Source organism: Lepisma saccharinum, chromosome 28 (genome assembly GCF_977018435.1).
Source record: "Lepisma saccharinum chromosome 28, izLepSacc3.1, whole genome shotgun sequence".
In the NCBI taxonomy this organism is placed as follows: domain Eukaryota; kingdom Metazoa; phylum Arthropoda; class Insecta; order Zygentoma; family Lepismatidae; genus Lepisma; species Lepisma saccharinum.
In genome coordinates this window covers 18,990,750-19,010,926 of record NC_139256.1, presented here as the reverse complement: position 1 = coordinate 19,010,926, position 20,177 = coordinate 18,990,750, and the positions used below count along the sequence as shown (strand labels likewise).

Here is a 20,177-nt window from a genome sequence, read left to right as displayed (position 1 = left end):
CCGTAATGGTGGGAGGAGCATGGTGCTGATCACATCATCTCCCAAAATGATCGAGAATGTGTGGGGCCCTACCCTCACATTCCCTAAATGTGTGTTAATGGCACGGTGCTATATGCTCGGGGAACTTTACCTTTGAAATATCAGTGGTTTCCAAAAGGGGAGAACATTTCGAAAACTGCTGTCCTGACTTCGTTCGAAGGTCGAGCCGAGCCTTAATGGGTGTAGGTTTTGTTATTAATTATCAAGATACCTGTCAGTTGATAGCAGTGTTGCCATATGTGACTTATTTTTCCTAGTTCTTGAGAATGATAAGGTGCGTATATATAAGTGGACTATCAATTCAAATTTGATATCTGAGTAATGCAATTAGGATGCTACCCAAATTAATATTAACTATGCATAAATCTAATTAAGTAGGATTATTTGTTTGTATATCTTATTGAGAATAATTATTTCATTTTTAAATACCTGATATGAAGGCGACAATCTTTTCCTCGCCGACTTCCTCTAGGATCATAATTGTTGTGATCATAATGGATATCCATATTTTCTGAATATCCGTGTAACATGTCTGAATTGTGGATATCTTCAATCTAGATGTCTTGGTATATTTTCATTTGAGTTTCTGACATGGGGATTATCCATATTGTCAGAACTGATACATAGACAAGACATCAATCAATCAAATTATTTTCATATCAACAGCCATTTACAGTGAAGATGCAAAGCGTGAAAAGCTAAAAATTAAATGTGTTATTCAATATGTAACATACTTCTGCAGTCACTAGATTCTCTTAATAAGCAAGAAAGTTCAACAAGTTATTTTTGACTACTAATTGTGCCTAAAAATAATATAGTTTATAGGATATTTTATGATTTCACAAGAAGGCAATATTTTTCTGACTGTACAATAGAAAGATCAAATAATAATAGCTTAAGAAGTACTAATTTAATTGTTTATAACAGCCCAGTTTTTCTTCTCATGGCATGATGATATTTTTCAGAAACACACATTGCCTACACTCTATGAATACTATAAGCAAGATGGCATCGCCGGTGGACTGGAGGCAGAAGGGGAGAGCTTTCGGCTGAATGGGAAAGAGATAAGGTTATTCAGCGGAGCAATTCATTACTTCAGGGTACATCCGAAGAATTGGAAGGACCGTCTGGCAAAACTGAGAGCTTGTGGTTTCAATACTGTAGAAACGTAAGGCAATCATTCTTTTGTTATTTACTATGTTTTTCTTGCTCTGTTTTAGAATGTCACACCCAAATGTCATCATCACTTCCATGTAGTATACCTTGGATTGTTGAGGATTAATAAGGTTCTGAATCTTGACTTGCAGCTGCTAGAATTCTCTGTGGGACCTGCGTTGTGTTTGTCCATGTGTATTTTGATTGTTCTTTGCCAATTTCATCCTCATATTCGCGATTAGCCAAAAGTGGCAGAAAAGTGAAGTAAAGGAAGTCCTATCAATCTTGATCTCTTTTTTTATTTATTTATTTATTTTCTCTTCTCATCTTATCACTCCCACCTTCGACTGTGATCAAGAAAGTGTTGGGCCCTAACTCCACACCCCTTGTATGCCTTCATGGTATAGCACAAAGCACAGGGGAGCAATTTTTACTTTTACTTTTCTCTTGTGGTTGGGGGGTGTGTCCTATATTCTGCCATCTTTCCCTGCATTCAACTGAACTATGTACTTGAAATTCCCATAACTGCAGGGAGATGGGATTTATGTTCACATAGCATCGAGGAGACATTTCAGTATGCATGGAATAGACTTTATAAAGTTTTCCAAGTTGTGGAAATTTTTGGGGAAGTCAGAGGTTGCCATGGTAGCTTAGTGGTACAGCTTGGGCACAGGATGTCAAAACACCCAGTTTCCTTGTGGCTTAACCACAATTTTTACATACCTCTTCACAGACTAATAATTTTGTTCCAACCTCCCAAACTAACAGACACAGCACACACTTCAGCAATGGTTTCAGAGTATGATTTATCCACCAGCTACCCCATTCAACCAACACATAATCTCATAAATGCTGGAAAACATTGTACATATCAGTTATGCATGCCACTATATCCCCTAGACCAGTACATGCAAAATAATCTAACACAGTTATTTTAAGTGGTTTTTATTTGATTTTTTTCTGTTATGTTTCGTTCTGGCCAGAACTTTTTCAAGCTCCACGTACAACAACACAACCTCACTTGGCTAGTCACTCTATACTTCTGAGGAATTAATGTCCCCTTATTTCCTCCTAGGTAAACTGGTTTTTCCACCTTGCAGGTGTTATAGCTGGCTGTTTCTTCCCCTCCCCTCCATCCCGTGTCTTCCCTCCCCTCCTCCTGTTGACACTGACCTTCCCTTTCTATTTTTGTGCAGAAAATTGAAGGTGGCTCTGGAAACGTAACCAACTTGCTATCCACATGCTTTTTTATTAGTTCTGCCCATTTTATTCCAATTTCCCCTTTGTTTTTGTTAATTTTCTCTCCCCTGTTTATTCATATGTGCTGTCTCTATGCCACTTTCCTCTCTATTTCATTTCCCCCCTTCTCCTTAATTTTTACTTTCTTAATCCTGTGCCCATTTGTCAACATATGCTCACTCAATGCTGTTCTTGGATCTTCCTCTTTAATGTCTCTCTTGCAGATAAAATCAAATAAAAACCACTAAAAATAACTGTGTTAGATTATTTTGCATGTACGAAAAGTGGTTATGCGAACCTTGAAGAAGATCATTGATACCCTAGACCAGTGGTTCCCAAAGTGTGCACCGTGGCACCCTGGGGTGCCGCAAAATGTTCCAGTATTTACACTGAAATGAAACGATTTCTCTAGCAACATAAAATCTGTTTCTGAATAGCAACTTTCACAGCATGTCAACTGGTTTGACAAATATTTTGAAAAATATAATATTGACAAGTTCGCATGGATTCAAGACCCATTCACAGCCAGAGCTCCATCTGCGGAAGAAGAAAATCTTATCGACCTGTCTTGTGATAAAATCTCTGCAAATCTGAATTCCATTTGTGACGTCATATTTGTGTGATGCTGGATTTTCAGCAGTTGGTGTGACATAGAGCAAGGATCGTGCAAAAATCAACATGAACAGGAAATGAGAGTGTTAAGATTTGAGAAGATATGCAGTGAACATCAGGCTCACCTGTCCCACTAATTACAATTGTAAATTAAATCAATGATATGATTTTTCCAAATATGTACTTATTTAGAACTTATAAAATGTTTTAAGATACTAATAACCACACTAACTGAGCATTGTAAGTGGTAAATAGCATTGCAAGTGTTAAATAGGCCTTCATTCTGATTTAGGCACCACGAAAAAATCTTGAAACGCTAAGGGCGCGTGAAACAATAAAGTTTGGAAACCCCTGTCCTAGACTCAACGCAGTTGATCACTAACTGATCCTTAACTTGTACCTACTCCTTCAATCCCAACCACATATTTCCGACATTTTCCATCATACCCACTCACCACCTAGCAAACAGTCAAACACTCATGAAAGTCCCTGATCTTCTTTCTTCACTGCAGTATGATGTAATCTTTGTTTCTCCAATGGCAAGGCTATGATATATAGAAAATTTCATTGCATGTATTGTGTGTGCACACCTCTCTCGCACATACACATACACAAGAGTTATATGTTGTTGAAATATATGTAAATAAATTGTCTTACACACTTTAAAATTTCATAATGTCTAGCTTCTATTTCCCTTATACTTTTTATTCATACTGTGTGAAGAAAAAGACAATTTCTTAATTTTAAACTTGTATATTTGTAGGCATATTTATGGAAATTTTAAGTTGTAAGTGCATATATTATTTTATATATTTTGGTGATCTTTAGGTCATAATAAATCATACTTCTACTTTTAATATATCCTCTTTGTGCCATAACTTGTTTTGGAAACTAGTTCAGTTAAAGTAATGAGTTTTTATCAAATTTTAAGCTTGTGTAGATAGGATTTGACTAGGCTTTTTGCATACATGCTTACAGGGTGACAATTAATGAACTATATGAAATAAAACAGAAATTAGTGACAAACCACGTAGTACACAAACTGTATTGCACATGTAAACGTCACTACAGACATTCAGATTTAGGTTATGACATGTTCGATATGTCTGCCATCTCTGGCGATGATGTGGGGCAGACGAACAGCAAAATTCTGCATGACCCGCTGAAGTGTCGATGCTGTCGATGACCTCCTGAATGGCAGTTTTCAGCTCGGCAATGGTTTTGGGGTTATTTCTGTACACCTTGTCCTTACCACCTCTGGGTACCCCAGAACCAGAATGCGGTCCCCAAGATACTCCTCCAGGACATTTTCACTTGCAAATGGCCGACATCAACACGTTGCGTGCGCATACGCATATGAATTTCCATCGAGCCACACAGTTTGGACGTCATCACGCGAACCGTTCAGAAATTATGACTGTTTTATTTCATATAGTTCATTAATTGTCACCCTGTATGTTACATGCTTTTGAGTTGATTTGTTATTACACAGTAAATATTTTTATCTTGCAGTTATGTTCCCTGGAACCTTCATGAGCCGGAGAAGGGAAAATTTGATTTTGGGTATGGAGATAATGATATGTCAATATTTCTTCAGTTGCGAACTTTCATTCGGTTAGCGCAAGAACAGGATTTATTTGTGATAATTCGACCTGGACCTTATATTTGTGCCGAATGGGATTTTGGAGGTTTGCCTAGGTAATAGCCATTTTGTAGTTTTATATAACATATCAGTTTACCTTTCAATCCCTAGACAGCAAGGTCTTCATCACAATCCACTTCTTTATCCCTGCAACTTTTTATTCCATTTTTTCCCATCCATTGTATTCAAATTTAACTCCATTCCACCAAATGTTACCCAACATTAAAGATATTATATCTGTCGACTCCTGCCACCGTTCAAATTCTGTAAAAATCTTGAGTACTGTGGACCTTTGAAAGAAACCAGGGGTAGGATGAGCGTGGGCACGGGAGCCAGGGTACACAAGGACAACAGCAGGGAACTGCAGTTTTTGGCACTGAGAGAAGTTTCAGGTTGAAGATAGTAGAATTTTCATTCTCCACAAATGTGGAAAAACTATTTAATTTTCGTCTTTCATTATTGTGGGTACTTATTTCATACCCAGAATGCATGCCGTTAATACACCATGTCTGTAGTATACAAAAAAAATGTTAGTGTTTTTTCCAATATAAAATGTATATGTAAGTGGTGTGAATCTGTGCCATGTGGTTGGTTATGTACATAAAAGATAGAAAATATTGTTTGTCAAGGACTTCTAGCCTCCAAATTTGTCATCAATGATGGAATTGTTACCAAGAAAAGTTGTTTTCTTTGAGGCCCTATTGTTGTACAACATTCTGCTGTGTATTTATTACTCTCTCTCTGTTCCAAAATGTGGTATATGCTACATATTCTTAACAGAAGATGTGATTATCGTTTATTTCAAAATGTAGTATGCATCTGCCACATATTCTAAATCTTCATCTGGAACAGTAACTGCCAAATAGCATTCCAGCATTTACCTGCCAGCTGATGCAACATGGACTTTCTAGTTAAATTTCCTTTATTTGGTAGTTCTTGGGTTTCTACTGGAATTCCACCGCTGGCAACCATTTGATTTCTGTCCATAATTAGCTACACGAATCTCTTGGTTTGGTGCTCCACAATGTGCTGACAATAGTCACGGCCACCCAGAAAATGCACATTTCAGTATTGTATATGTTAGCAAAGCTCAATTCTCGATCGTATACCATGTTTTGGAATGGAGGGAATACATTGTATATTATATTTATAATACATGGTGCGGCATTTAATGTTTGCCATTTTCTAAATACCATAACTGATTTATTTTACAAAGAAATTAAATGAAATGAGCAATGTTAGGCAAGTTATAGTACAGTTCAGACGTTATTTTCTGAATATTACGAATCACATTTGTTAGGTTGTTGATATCAGGGAGGGTACGAGGGTATGGCATTTAATGGTGACAGTCAACTCCCGACATTACCGTGTGTAGCGTAACCCAGTCATGGATATCTCGTATAACAGCTGGGGGTTCGACATGCTGACCACACGTCACCTCATTACTGGTTGAAGAACTCCACACCTCTTGGTATATAGGATTGTGGGAGGGAGACTGGCAGTCGGGAGATAGGCCAAGGCCCTTACGGGCTGTATTATTATTACCTGAAGGCTAAGGTCTACGCTTGTACCCTCCCTGATCTCAACAGCCTCAAAAATGCGATTTGTGAGGACATTTGTGATGTTGCACCAGACACACTGCAGTGAGAAATGACCAGTGAACAAAAAATATTGCAACAATGCATTGACGATAATGGAGGGCATCTCAAATAATAAGGTCTGAACTGTAAATCCAAGACTATAACATGCATACCCCCACACCCCCTATACGCCTTCATGGCATGGTGCTAAGCACAGGGGAACACTTTACCTTTTTTTACCTTTATAACATGCCTAACATTGTTCATTTCATGTAATTTCTTTGTACGATAAATCAGTTATGGTATTTTGGAAATGGGAAACCTTAAATGCCGCACACTGTATAACACGTCTGAGCAGTTATAAAATATATATTTGGGTAGCCATATTAGCAGGAATTGCTAACTTGGAATCAGAATCTGTTGAAACAGGTGTCTGCTCAGCCCTTTTCAACCTTGCTGTTTTGAATTGAGACGTGTATTAATTCCACAACTTTTCTTTTATGCTTCCAGTTGGCTTCTGAGGATACCAAATTTACGAGTTAGAACTTCAGATCCAAAGTATCTTGAAAGGGTCAAAATATATTTTAACCATTTACTTCCTCAAGTTAAAGATCTTCAGTTCACAGATGGGGGACCAATCATTGCATTTCAGGTTTGTGCTTTAATATTATTTCTTGGCCTGATATGAAAGCTAGTGCATGATTTATATATGAATTACTTCACTGTGAATTACCAGGGAGAGTCAATTGAAAACCTTAAAAGTCCGATGAAAATGTATGACAGACTGTATACAGGTCAAATTTATATTTACATTATGCATAAAACGACCTCAAGGATGCAACACTGATCAAGTGAGCTTCACAACACCATTTTCGTCATTTTTAAATATGGCGCCTCCTTCACACACTTGCACCAGTGAAGAACAGTGGTTTCTTGCTCTCGCGAAGCCTAAAACTTATGGAAATTCTCTGGCAAATGAAAATTCAATATCTCTATGCATAATTAGCACACCAGGAAGTTTACGAATGGAGGGAGAAGTACGAAAATGCCTTCAGTTCGCAGTCAGATGGGTGGAAAGACGTTCACCATGAGTCATAAGTGACTGCGCGTGCATCCCAAAGATTCTTCTTCCTGAGATATACAGGCACTAACTCAAGCCTTGAAAATATATGTGGATCAGCAGTGGTGTATATACTAAAATACAGCAAACTTGTGCAACTCTACATGCAGAAATCTACTAGATGAAAAATGAAAACAAATTAAGATTTTCATTTGGCTGTCCCTCATATCATGATATGTTGATATGTTCTGAATTTAAGTATGATGAAAATTTTTCTTAATTCACATGTCTGGCGCATAAAACAACTCTTTTAAAGTCAAACCCAGATATTTCTGCCACGATCAGCGCAGTAGAATGGGAGAACCAGTGTTGCTAATCTGCTCGATAGAAAAGTAGTTGACGTGGTCCTTTCACTTTCTGCCATTCTGGTGTGGGTGTAGTGCTTCCTTCATTTATGACAATCTAGAGATGGAATATAATGACAGGGTCTGCCAAACCATGGGGTACAAACCATGTAACAAAAGTATATGTATAGAGACGAAGGGTTAAATCCACTCCCTAGTGACCAAATTAAAGTGGATACTTTCAAATACTGATTCATTGGTAACAGTTCAGCTCTAGTTGCATATTTCATTGGCAAGAGTCATTGGAAAATGTCCAACCAAATAGGATCTTGCTGTGCATCTCATGAAAGACTGCAGCAGTTTTGGCTTTTCTTCAGACTTACTTTTCACTTGCCACTTGTGTAGAATCTTGACAGTTGGGACCAGGTTTTATGTCTGCAATGTCAATAAGATGATAAAATTTATCGATAATGCTTCCTTCGAGACTTGCTTTTAATACAGAATTGTCCCATATTACTTCGGTGAAACCCCAATTTTACATTCTTGTATTCTACGTTCCATCTTGAATGACCCAAGATAGCAAAGTGTTAGAAAATTTCTCAAGATTTTACATTTTCCTGCATTTTAAGCTTTCCAACTTGGTCCCATTTTAAGAATGGAGATTCCACTGTGTCAAGAACAATGTTTCAATGATATTTGATCAAGGATGAGCCAACCTCCATGATGGAGTGGTTAGCACGGTGTGCTATGTGTGAGTGTTCCTTCATCAATTTTATCATGTCACTTGTCCTCATCTTTGTGATTAGCCAAAAGTGTCAGAAAAGTGAATTAAAATAAACCAAATCAATCAATCAAGCATGATTTGATTTCAATCTCTCCTTCAGTGATCCATTGCAGTCGCGAGAAGTCAAGGATTAATAAGAAAACAATGAAAATATCGAGGAAAATAATATTACTTCCATGGCAATTACCTTATCACATAATGACTGCTTCTTTGTAGTGACAATTGTCCAGTTACCAAACCACATCTGTGAGGAAGTGCTACAAGAAGGAATACACTGTAGTAATTTTCCAAAGTTCAGGTAAAATATTAATTGTCAGAATTAGTATAGGTATGAACTCATAACTTATGGTTGTGCGAATTACTCATAACTACAGAATAATATGTATTCTTAAATAATATTTAAAAATACTGAAACTTTTTGTACTTACGATTAGTGAGTATATATTATTTCCGAACAACGTTTCGGGAAAACACTGTTCCCTTCAATAGGTTCTATTTTGACTATCGAAAACAATTCCATAGCCACGTCAAGTCGATTCAAATGTCGTTATTCCATGTGAGTATGTAAGGTAGTTCCACCTATGCACCGGGTACAATTATTTTTGTTTTAATGGAAAGACTTAAGTACAAAAGTAAGGATTACAAATGGGGAACTTAATTTCTGGAATAGTGTGTAGTATTTTTCTACATTATATAGAGAGCACGGCCTTGAACCAAATGAAGGATGAGTTAAAAATTTTCGAAAGGTATGTCGACGACATTTTGATTATCGGGGAGGAAAAGAGTTTAGAGAGAATGTTTAAGATATTGGGGGAGCAAGAGGAACGTATTAAATTTACTAAGGAAGAAATGAAAGATAACAAGATAAGCTTTTTGGATCTTTGGATTTATAAAAATGAAAAGGGCATAAGGACTGGAATTTTCCACAAAGCCTTATCCAGAGAGTTGTACATTAATAATGAATCTGCGCACGAAAGGAGAACTAAAAGTAATGTTTTTTCCAAACTTCTTCGTAAGGGCAATAAGGTTATGTAGCCATAAGGATGAATTGAAAAAAGAGGAAAATTGGATCATGAGGGTGGGTAAAAAGAATGGATATATAGAGGCTGATTTGAGGAGGAACTTAAATAGAGCACGCAAAATTTGCGAAAAAGAGTTGGAATGTATGAGTAAGGGAAGAGACACGAAATGAGGGGAGGGGAAATGGAAGCATGAAGGAGCGAAGTTCAGATATATAGGAATCCCATATTTCAAAGGGATCTCGGAGAGAGTTGAAAAACTAACAAGGGAATATGGAATTAAGTGTGGGATGAAGGCTCCGAGAACTATAGAAAAACATTTCACTGAGAAAAAGAAGGGGGAAAGAAAGGGATATACATATTAAATGCGAGTGCAATAAGGAATATATTGGACAAACGGGTAGGAGTATGGTTATAAGATGGAGAGAGCATGACAAAGATATAAGGGAGGGAGTCCCTAGAACAGGGCTGTCAGAACATATTATTGAAGAGGGACATGAAATTAAGAAACAGAGGTTGTTTGGAATGAAAAATAAAGAAATTAGTAGGACTGTATATGAGGTTTCCTACATTTGCAAGGATAGTTATAATAAATTGAACAAGGAGGATGGAAATGTGGAGGAGATTTGGATTGTGATCTTTAAAAGATGGAAAAAGCACGAGTACAAAAAAAAATAGGTTTTCATGTTACCCCGGACATTATTCGTAAGGCTCAGGAAACACGCAACTTTGAATACGATGTGACGTAAGCAGGAAGGGGAAATGTAGGGGAAGTATGTAAGATGGGAGCGGAAAGCGGACAACTTCCTGCATTCCGTCGAGTAGGCATTCTGAAGTCACCACGGGGAAGTGAAATGGCGTGTGCCTTTTTAACATTTTAAGTTGAAATGCTTCTTTTAGATTAATTCTTTTAACTTTTGTGGTTTTAAACAGTAGTGTGGGAATGGAAGTTTTAACAGGTTTCCTAAATTCCTCCTTTACCAGAGTCAAACCTATATCCTTTTTCCTGGCTTTCGAATCTACTTCACGTGGCTATGGAGTGTTTTCGATAGTCAAAATAGAACCTGATGAAGGGAACAGTAGTTTCCCGAAACATTGTTTTAAATAATATATACTCACTAACGTAAGTACAATAAGTTTTAGTATTTTTAAATATTATTTAAGAATACATATTATTCTAGTATAGGTATACTTATTTTTTTTGTATCCACCCTTTCTTTTGGAAAGTTGTGTTTGCTAAGGTGTTTTGTTTCCATTTCTTTTACTTTTTCTTCCATGCAGATTGAAAATGAATTAGGTAGTTTTTCAAGCGATGCTCTTGAAAACCGAAAATACATGCAATATATTATGGACGTAATGAAGGACAATGGCTTGAAGGAACGTCTTTTCACTTGTGATTCTCCGTCCATGAGTTGGGATCGTGGGGCACTACCTGGAGGTAAAGATTTCTTAATTTACATCATTAATTAAAGAATCTGGTAATGAATTTTGTTCATGGAATTATAATTTTGATAACAAATTTTTTTGTTGGAATCATATTTCTACATTTTTGTGCACAATTTGGATTGGCTTTCATGACTTAATTGTGTGCATTAATGTTATATCTGTTATTTAATAAGGCTGAGCCGATACCACTTTGAACCGATATTCGTACCAGTGCTGATTGAACCGATACTCATGCCGATTGCCAATGATATTGATGCTTGAAAATTGTAATAATTGAGCAGCTCTGGAGTTAAACTTGATAACCTTAACTCTGTTCAAATTTGCGATAACATTGAGTTCAGTTGCTTCACAGTCTCCTCTTATTGCTCACACATAGTAAACGAAGTCCATTCAGTAGCTGTTTATTGGCAAAAACACGCAGGAAGATCTAGGTACTATGTACATAAGTCACAATGCAATGGACGAACTTTCACTTGGGTTTTTCTCAGTTCCATACTCTTGTGGGTTATCAAGTATTACTCCCAAACCTCTCAATTAAAATTGTTCAAAATACATGGTATCCGAATTGAAATGCCCTGCTGTCTAAGATGCTGTGCTTTGGATTCCGACTGCCAGATGGCATGGTTCGCATCTGCCTGGGTTCAGTCTCTGGGTTCTCGGTCTGTGTGTAGGACCGGTGGCAACCCACCATCGTGAGGAAATTGGGGAGCTATGAGCGAGTACTGTAATCCGGTCTGGGAAATCTCCTATAACGGCTGTAGGTTTGACGTGCTGACTCCACATCACTCCATTACTGGTTGAAGATCTCCGCACCTCTAGGTAGTATTGTGGGAGGGAGACTGGCAGTCTGGAGATAGATAGGCTAAGGCCCTTCCAGGGCTGTCAAGCCATGGATTATTATTATTATAATTTCAACTGTCGGTTACTCCTCATTTATTTGATGCATCCAAATGAATTTACATAGTCCTAAAGTTTCTGTGAACAAAATAGTAATTAGTGCATTTAATACATTTTTATATGCACCCCACGAGTCGTATGAAGGATGTCCAGCCTTGTACCTTGTGTGATTGTCCCAATGGCAAGTGTAATCTTTTCATGAATCTGTTCCAGAGTTGTCACTTTCATTCAATACACCATGACCTTGACATACCCCCTCCGCCCACAGGAAGAATTTGAGAGGAATAATGTCAGGCACATGTAGAAATGTACATATTACTAATTTGTTCACAGTAACTTTAGGACTACGTATATTCACTAATATATAATTAATTTGGATACATGAAATATATGTGGAGTTATAGACAGTTCAAATTACGGCATTTCAATTTGGATACCCTGTATTTATTAATAAAGTGAAACACTGATTTTACATTCCTGGATTTTATATTTTTCTACATTACACATTCAATCTTGATGGTTCCAATAGAGCAAAATCCTTTAGAATTTTCCTTGATTTGACATTTTCCAGCGTTTTCAGTTTTTCAGCTGGTCCTCTGAAAAGTGTAGCGTTGAGGTTTCACTGTTTTAGTGGGTGAGCATTCCACTCTAATTATAAGCGTCAATTTACCAGTGTTTTGCTTCAAAATATTCAAGAATTACATCAGAATATTAAAGTACCTGTTATGTAAATACAAAATACAGTTTTTGACACAATCTTGGTCCAAAATTAATGAAAACTTTAAATTATGCATAACTTTCAGGATAATCAGACTCCAAAGTGTTGGTCATTTTTGCAGGCCTCGTGAAAGACCAAAACACCGGTATTGGTTGATAAAATCCAGCCATAAATTTCCGATACTCATACCATTGGTATCTGCTGATACTGAGACATTGGTATTGGTTCAGCCTTTGTATTTTCATTACATGTTCTTACCGAGTAAGTTTGCAGCTTATTTATTGTTTCCTTACAAGCTCTAAGTACTTCTGACTGTTTGCTTGTGTGCTGACCCACGCCATGTACCGATCCCAGCTAAATCGCGCCCGAGAACTGTCCATTTCTATTCAATCCCTTACCAAAATCCTGTTGCTGACCCCAGGTAACCACCATCACTAAATAAACTCCTTCTGGCACACCGCCCATTCCATTGCCAGTGATCTTAACACTAAACACCTCCAAAAACTCTCCAATCTCTGCCGTCAAGCTTTTCAGACTGGCTGCACCCTTCCCCTTCCACTGCCGCCCAATTTCAGTCCCACACCAACATGCCCGCTATTACCCGACCCCCCTCTACCATTGCCCACCCCTCCCACACCACCACAGACCCCCCTGAAAACCAAAACTGCACTCCCATACATCGCACCTTGGGAAACAACCAGTCCATGGACAAACCCACCCCTACCAGATCCATGACCACCAATGACCCTAACCCACTCAAAAACAACCAGACTGTACTCAATTTATCCAGCCATAAACTGAGCACTGATGAAATAGCTGTTTTATCCAAAGGCCTCACCTTCTCCCCCACAACTCCCCCCAACCAATTCCACCTACTTTTTGACATACACACATTTGCAGGTGCAAGACCTGTCCCATCCTCATCACTTCTCACACCCTCCAGGTGCACACGGCCACTGGCAAATTTACCCTCCATCCCAAAGGGACCTGCCATGCCTCAAACCTTATCTACATCCTCACCTGCAACATCTGTGGTGATTTTTACCTGGGGGAAACATCAACGGCCCTCAACCTCCGCATCAATAACCACCGCTCCTCCACCCACAACCTGGACTTCACTGTCGCCGTCCACACCAACCACCACAACATCAGTTTCAACGACTGCTTCCGGGTTGCGATCATCCACCTCGTACCCCAACCAGCCAACACCTCTGTTCGCAAAAGATGGGAGAGGGCCTATATATCGGCCATGAGTGCAACCACTCCACCTGGCCTGAACAAGGCCACCCAGTAATGCCCAACCCTCACCCACCCTCCCACCCTCCCTCCCAACTCATCCTACACACTCACAGTTTACGACGAGCCTGGTGACGAAACAGTGTTTTTTTCGTTCTACGCACCGCTTCTTCTTCAATGGGGACCTGGCAACTCTGCAGGACCCCAACTTCCGGTTCCGTCTTCTGTTTCTTCTCACACCGATGATGCTATAAATTAGCGAAAATTTTGAATTTTCTTACTGTCCGGTGAGTGTTTCCTTTTACCTTATTTGATTTTTACTTAGCCCTTTTGGCGCTCCTTGCTTTTATCCATTATTATCCACTTTTGGTATGAATCCTTTCACGTATAACTCCTATCAACTGAACCGCCTGCGATCTCTTATTGTTTCCTACACCAAAGCTACGTCCCATGCACGCTTCCTGCACTCATGTTTGATATTAGGCCTAACACCCAAAAGCCTCACACCCAAACTGCTGTTTTCCACCATGCCCCCAAGCATAAAACCCACGATTTTCCCACTAGCGAGAAATTTCGCTATTGAACTGACCCACGCCATGTACCGATCCCAGCTAAATCGCGCCCGAGAACTGTCCATTTCTATTCAATTCCTTACCAAAATCCTGTTGCTGACCCCAGGTAACCACCATCACAAAATAGACTCCTTCTGGCACACCGCCCATTCCATTGCCAGTGATCTTAACACTAAACACCTCCAAAAACTCTCCAATCTCTGCCGTCAAGCTTTTCAGACTGGCTGCACCCTTCCCCTTCCACTGCTGCCCAATTTCAGTCCCACACCAACATGCCCGCTATTACCCGACCCCCCTCTACCATTGCCCACCCCTCCCACACCACCACAGACCCCCCCTGAAAACCAAAACTGCACTCCCATACATCGCACCTTGGGAAACAACCAGTCCACGGACAAACCCACCCCTACCAGATCCATGACCACCAATGACCCTAACCCACTCAAAAACAACCAGACTGTACTCAATTTATCCAGCCATAAACTGAGCACTGATGAAATAGCTGTTTTATCCAAAGGCCTCACCTTCTCCCCCACAACTCCCCCCAACCAATTCCGCCTACTTTTTGACATACACACATTTGCTCGCAGCCTCCGATGGCAACATTTCTGGGCCAAAAATCCCTCACTCCAAACTACTACCAGTGAAACCCACCCGAGCCTCCTTCAATTTAGCCCCCCCTCCTCCCAAGATCCACCCCCGCTGCCCACCAACCACCCCTTGGAAAGATACATCACTGCCGTCATTTCCACCACCTCTGACAGCTCATTCTTAAATAACTTTCACAACCAACCTAACCTCAATCCCCCCCAACAGAAAGCTCTCAGAGACCTCCGCAACAACCACAACATCAAAATCCTCCCAGCTGACAAGGGGTCCACCACCAGCTGGCTGACCCCTCCACCTACAAACCCACCACAGTTGACCTATCTGCCGAACACCTCACCAAAATCCGGGACTTCATCCACACCCGCGGCCCACCTGAAGGCCTAACAGCTCGTACCACCGCCATGTTAATACCCGACAATCCCCGCACCCCCACCTTCTATCTATTGCCCAAAATCCACAAACCTGGCAACCCTGGCAGACCCATTGTGTCCAGCTATAACTCACCTACAGAACGAATCTCAGCCTTTGTTGACTCCCATCTCCAGCCTCTTGTGAAAGCTCTGCCCTCCTACCTCCGTGACACCAACCACTTCCTCCAGAAAATCAGCACCCTCCCACCATTGCCCCCAAATACCATCCTTGCCACCATTGATGTCACTTCCCTCTACACCAACATACCTCACTCCCATGGCCTCCGCTCCATAGAATTCTATCTCAATAGCAGACCCAAACCTCACAACCCCGCACCAACTTCCTGACCCACCTAGCCCACCTTGTCCTCACTTGTAACAACTTCACCTTTGAAAACCAAAATTTCCTACAGATCCGAGGTACAGCCATGGGTACCAGAATGGCCCCAACCTCTTCATGGGCCAACTTGAGCAAGAGTTTTTGGCTACCCAACCCCTCCAACGCCTCCTCTGGCTCCGCTTCATCGACGACATCTTCATGCTCTGGACACATGGAGAACCATCCTTGTCAGCCTTCCTGGACCAACTTAACCACTTCCGTTCCCTAAAATTCACCTGGACACACTCCCCCAACCAGATCACCTTCCTGGATGTGGACGTGCACATCGAGGGAGGACACCTGACTACCTCCATCCACATAAAACCCACCAACCACATGCAATACCTACACTTCTCCAGCTCCCACCCGTTCCACACCAAAAAAGCAATTCCATTCTCTCTGGCCCTCAGGGGACAGCGCCTGAACACTTCACCCACCTCCCGCCAGAATTATAACCTCCGCCTACACCAGGCCCTGGTTAACCGTGGATATCCCTCCATCCTGGTCACCAAGCAAATATCACGAGCTGCCTCACATACCACTACCACCAAGAAACCTGCTGCCACCAACCCACCTGCACTCATCACCCAATATCATCCCCACCTCAACAAAATCAGGCACACACTGCACTCTCTTCTCCCAATCCTCCACAGTGATCCCGAAACCAAAAACATATTTCCCGACAAACCCAGGGTGGTTTTCAAACGCCCCCCCTAACCTCCAAAACATCCTGGTCCACAACACTCCTTCACCACACATCCAACACCACCCTGCCCATAAATGCAACCGACCCAGGTGCAAGACCTGTCCCATCCTCATCACTTCTCACACCCTCCAGGTGCACACGGCCACTGGCAAATTTACCCTCCATCCCAAAGGGACCTGCCATGCCTCAAACCTTATCTACATCCTCACCTGCAACATCTGTGGTGATTTTTACCTGGGGGAAACATCAACGGCCCTCAACCTCCGCATCAATAACCACCGCTCCTCCACCCACAACCTGGACTTCACTGTCGCCGTCCACACCAACCACCACAACATCAGTTTCAACGACTGCTTCCGGGTAGCGATCATCCACCTCGTACCCCAACCAGCCAACACCTCTGTTCGCAAAAGATGGGAGAGGGCCTATATATCGGCCATGAGTGCAACCACTCCACCTGGCCTGAACAAGGCCACCCAGTAATGCCCAACCCTCACCCACCCTCCCGCCCTCCCTCCCAACTCATCCTACACACTCACAGTTTACGACGAGCCTGGTGACGAAACAGTGTTTTTTTCGTTCTACGCACCACTTCTTCTTCAATGGGGACCTGGCAACTCTGCAGGACCCCAACTTCCGGTTCCGTCTTCTGTTTCATCTCACACCGATGTTGCTATAAATTAGCGAAAATTTTGAATTTTCTTACTGTCCGGTGAGTGTTTCCTTTTACCTTATTTGATTTATATAAGCAAGATAAAAGCAAGGAGGGCCAAAAGGGCTAAGTATATATATATACAGGAATAGGGTTAGAAATGGTGCCAGAAGGGCGGATAAATACAAATAATGAAGGAGACAGTAAACACTTACCACACGAATAGAAATAATTCAATATTTCGCGATCTGAGTCGCATTTTCAAGAAGGTAGATAAAAGATCGACGACACTGTGAGTAGAGGCACAGAATACTGACCGTAGCGTCTCTACGGTCAGTGTTGCCAGAAACAGTTGAAAGGAAACACGAAATACTTTAGCCAGTGTTTACTGTAAGGTGGGTGGGTAGTTTCGGGGAGGAGAGGAAAGAGTTACTGGTTGGCTAGGTTGAGTCCAGGGGGTATAGTGGCGTGCATGCCTGCTATATAGGCCCTTTCCCATCGCCTGCGGAAAGATGTGTCAGAGCGGGGGGGTAAAAGGTGGATGATGGCAACACAGAAGCAGTTATTGAAGGTGGTGTTATGGCTGTTGGTGTGGATGGCAACTGTGAAATCGGAGTTTTGGGTGGAGGAACGGTGATTATTTATCCTTAGATTCAAGGGGGTGGAGGTTTCGCCTAGGTAGAAGTTGCCGCAGATTTGACAGATGAGGGTGTAAATTAGATTGGATGAGTGGCAGGTGCCCTTAGGGTGAAGGGTGAACTCACCTGCCGCTGTAGGGATCAGGAGGGTGGGGGAGGTGATGAGTATGGGGCAGATCTTGCATCTGGGTTTGTTGCACCTGTGGGCTGGGGGAAGGGGTGCGGAAGGGGTGGGGGTGTTTCGGACCAAGATGTTTTGGAGGTTGGGGGGCGACGGAAGACGACCCTAGGTTTTTCCCGAAAGATGTCTCTGGTCTCGGGATCACTGTGCAGGATGGGGAGGAGGGAGTGGAGCGTATGTCTGATTTTCGTAATGTGAGGGTGGTATTGGGTGATCAGAGTTGGAGGGTTGGTTTTGGGTTGTTTGGTGCGGTTGTGGGAGTTAGCTCTAGTGATTTGTTTGTTGATGAGGGTGGAGGGGTAGCCACGGTTGGTTAGGGCTTGGTGCAGGCGTAGGTTGTACAGTTGGGAGCTGAGAAGACTGCCAGCGCGGGGTGAGGTTCGGGGGTGAACGGGGAGGAAGTGTGGGGAGGGAAGCTTCGACTTGGTGTTCAATTTTTCAGTGTTGCCAGACATGCAGAAGTCCCTGTAGGAAAGGGTGAGAATCTGATAATGGAATCGGGACTTACAGTGTGAGGTGCAGTCTGGCGTTCGGAAAAGTAAATATACCAAAATGTAAATATAAACGAGGGAGAAAATGTACAACCCTGCATAAGTTAAAATTAATTGATCCATGTCCAGGAAAGAAGCATTAACAAGACGCTAGGAAATACACAAAAAGCACGCACACACCCTTACTTTCTTAGTCACGTTGGAAGCAGATTGCTTTGATTTGTGAAGTTTTATTCCATTATTAGTATTGCTTTCATTTGTTACTATGTAATATGTTCCATTCATTTGCAATGCGTTTTCGTACCATGCCTTTTTTTATTTATGCCGCTGCCACCCTGAAAGGAAGACGAGCTGGCTGCACACGGCGACAACAGGCAGGTCAGTTTCGCATTCCTCAGGCTCGCAGTCTTCTCAGCTCCGAACTGTAGTTTTGGCGGGATGAGGGGGATGAGTTGAGGCGCTGGCCTCTGAGGGCAAGGGAAAATGGGATGGCTGTTTTGGTGTGGTAGGGGTGTGAGCTGGAGTAGTGGAGATACTGGAGGTGGTTGGTTGGTTTGATATGTATGGATGTTTCCAAGTGGTCTCCCGCAATGTGGATGTCCACATCGAGGAAGGTCACTAGGTCTTTGGAGTGGAACCAGGTGAATTTGAGGGTGGTGAACTCATTTAGTCGGTTTAGGAATGTTGTGAGGGAGGGTTCGCCATGTGTCCAGAGGAGAAAAATGTCATCAATGAATCTTAGCCAGAGGAGTGGTTTCAGTTGCTGGGAGTCAAGGAATTCCTGTTCCAGCCTGCCCATGAACAGGTTGGCATAAGAGGGGGCCATGCGGGTACCCATAGCTGTGCCACGTATCTGCAGGTAATGTTGGTCACTGAAGCAGAAGTTGTTGCAGGTAAGTACAAGGTTGGCTAGTTGTATCAGGAAGTGAGTGCTGGGATTGTGGGGTTTGGGTCGGCTGTTAAGGAATGATTCCGTGGCACGGAGGCCATGGGCATGGGGAATATTTGTGTAAAGGGATGTGTATATATATTGTATTTTTATTATTTTCCGCCACATTTGGCTAATCACCAGTAGTACTGGCTGGCAGCTAATATGATGGGTAGTGCGAACGTGATCAAGAAATGGAAAAAAAATTCACTAGCATATGTCATAGAAATCTAATGAAAGCGGTAATTTTAATGGAACTTTGTTTACTAAAATTGAAGACAAAAATTCAGAGTTTCTAAGATTGGTTTATTTTACTTTGCATTTGTACTACTTTTGGCTAATTGCGAAGATAAGGATGAGTGAACACTCACAAAGAACACCCAGGCTGGGATTCGAACTCGTGATCCATAGCATCGTAGCATGCTGTGCACGGAGGTCGGCCAGAGTTTCTAGGAAATGAATGTGACTAAATTTCGACGCCTGTCACCTTTACCACTTTTTTTTTTTTATATATAGAATTGATGTTTAAATCTGCCGTGGGACAGCCAAGTTGTTTAATTTTTAATTTAATATCGTATAGTACCTTGGAAAACTGTGTATGTAATAATGATCTAATCTGACTCTTCTTCACTGACTACCCTTCCACACACCATCGGACACTTTCACTTCACTAAAAAGAAAAACACTGAACAATTAGACACACAGAGTCGAACACGGTATTCTCACCTTGCTTTGTTTATAATATGCAACCTCAGCATGGAAGATGGTACATCAACAATCGGTGTTACTAACAACTGAAGTATGATTATCTTCTAAATGAACTGTGGATCTACAATTTTT

The 20,177-nt window shown here is 41.4% G+C and overlaps 1 protein-coding gene across 4 annotated transcripts in view; it reads left to right on the top strand.

Annotated features, from left to right (window-relative positions):
- Positions 1–20,177, top strand: part of LOC145980709 (beta-galactosidase-1-like protein 2) — an 83,070-nt gene that overhangs the window by 33,346 nt on the left and 29,547 nt on the right. For all 4 annotated transcript variants that reach the window (XM_083113775.1, XM_083113774.1, XM_083113773.1 and 1 more), the window contains exons 3-6: positions 1,005–1,207; positions 4,558–4,743; positions 6,778–6,919; positions 10,756–10,912. In XM_083113775.1, the coding sequence (XP_082969901.1) occupies positions 1,005–1,207; positions 4,558–4,743; positions 6,778–6,919; positions 10,756–10,912 (688 nt within the window). The remainder of the gene's footprint in view (positions 1–1,004; positions 1,208–4,557; positions 4,744–6,777; positions 6,920–10,755; positions 10,913–20,177) is intronic.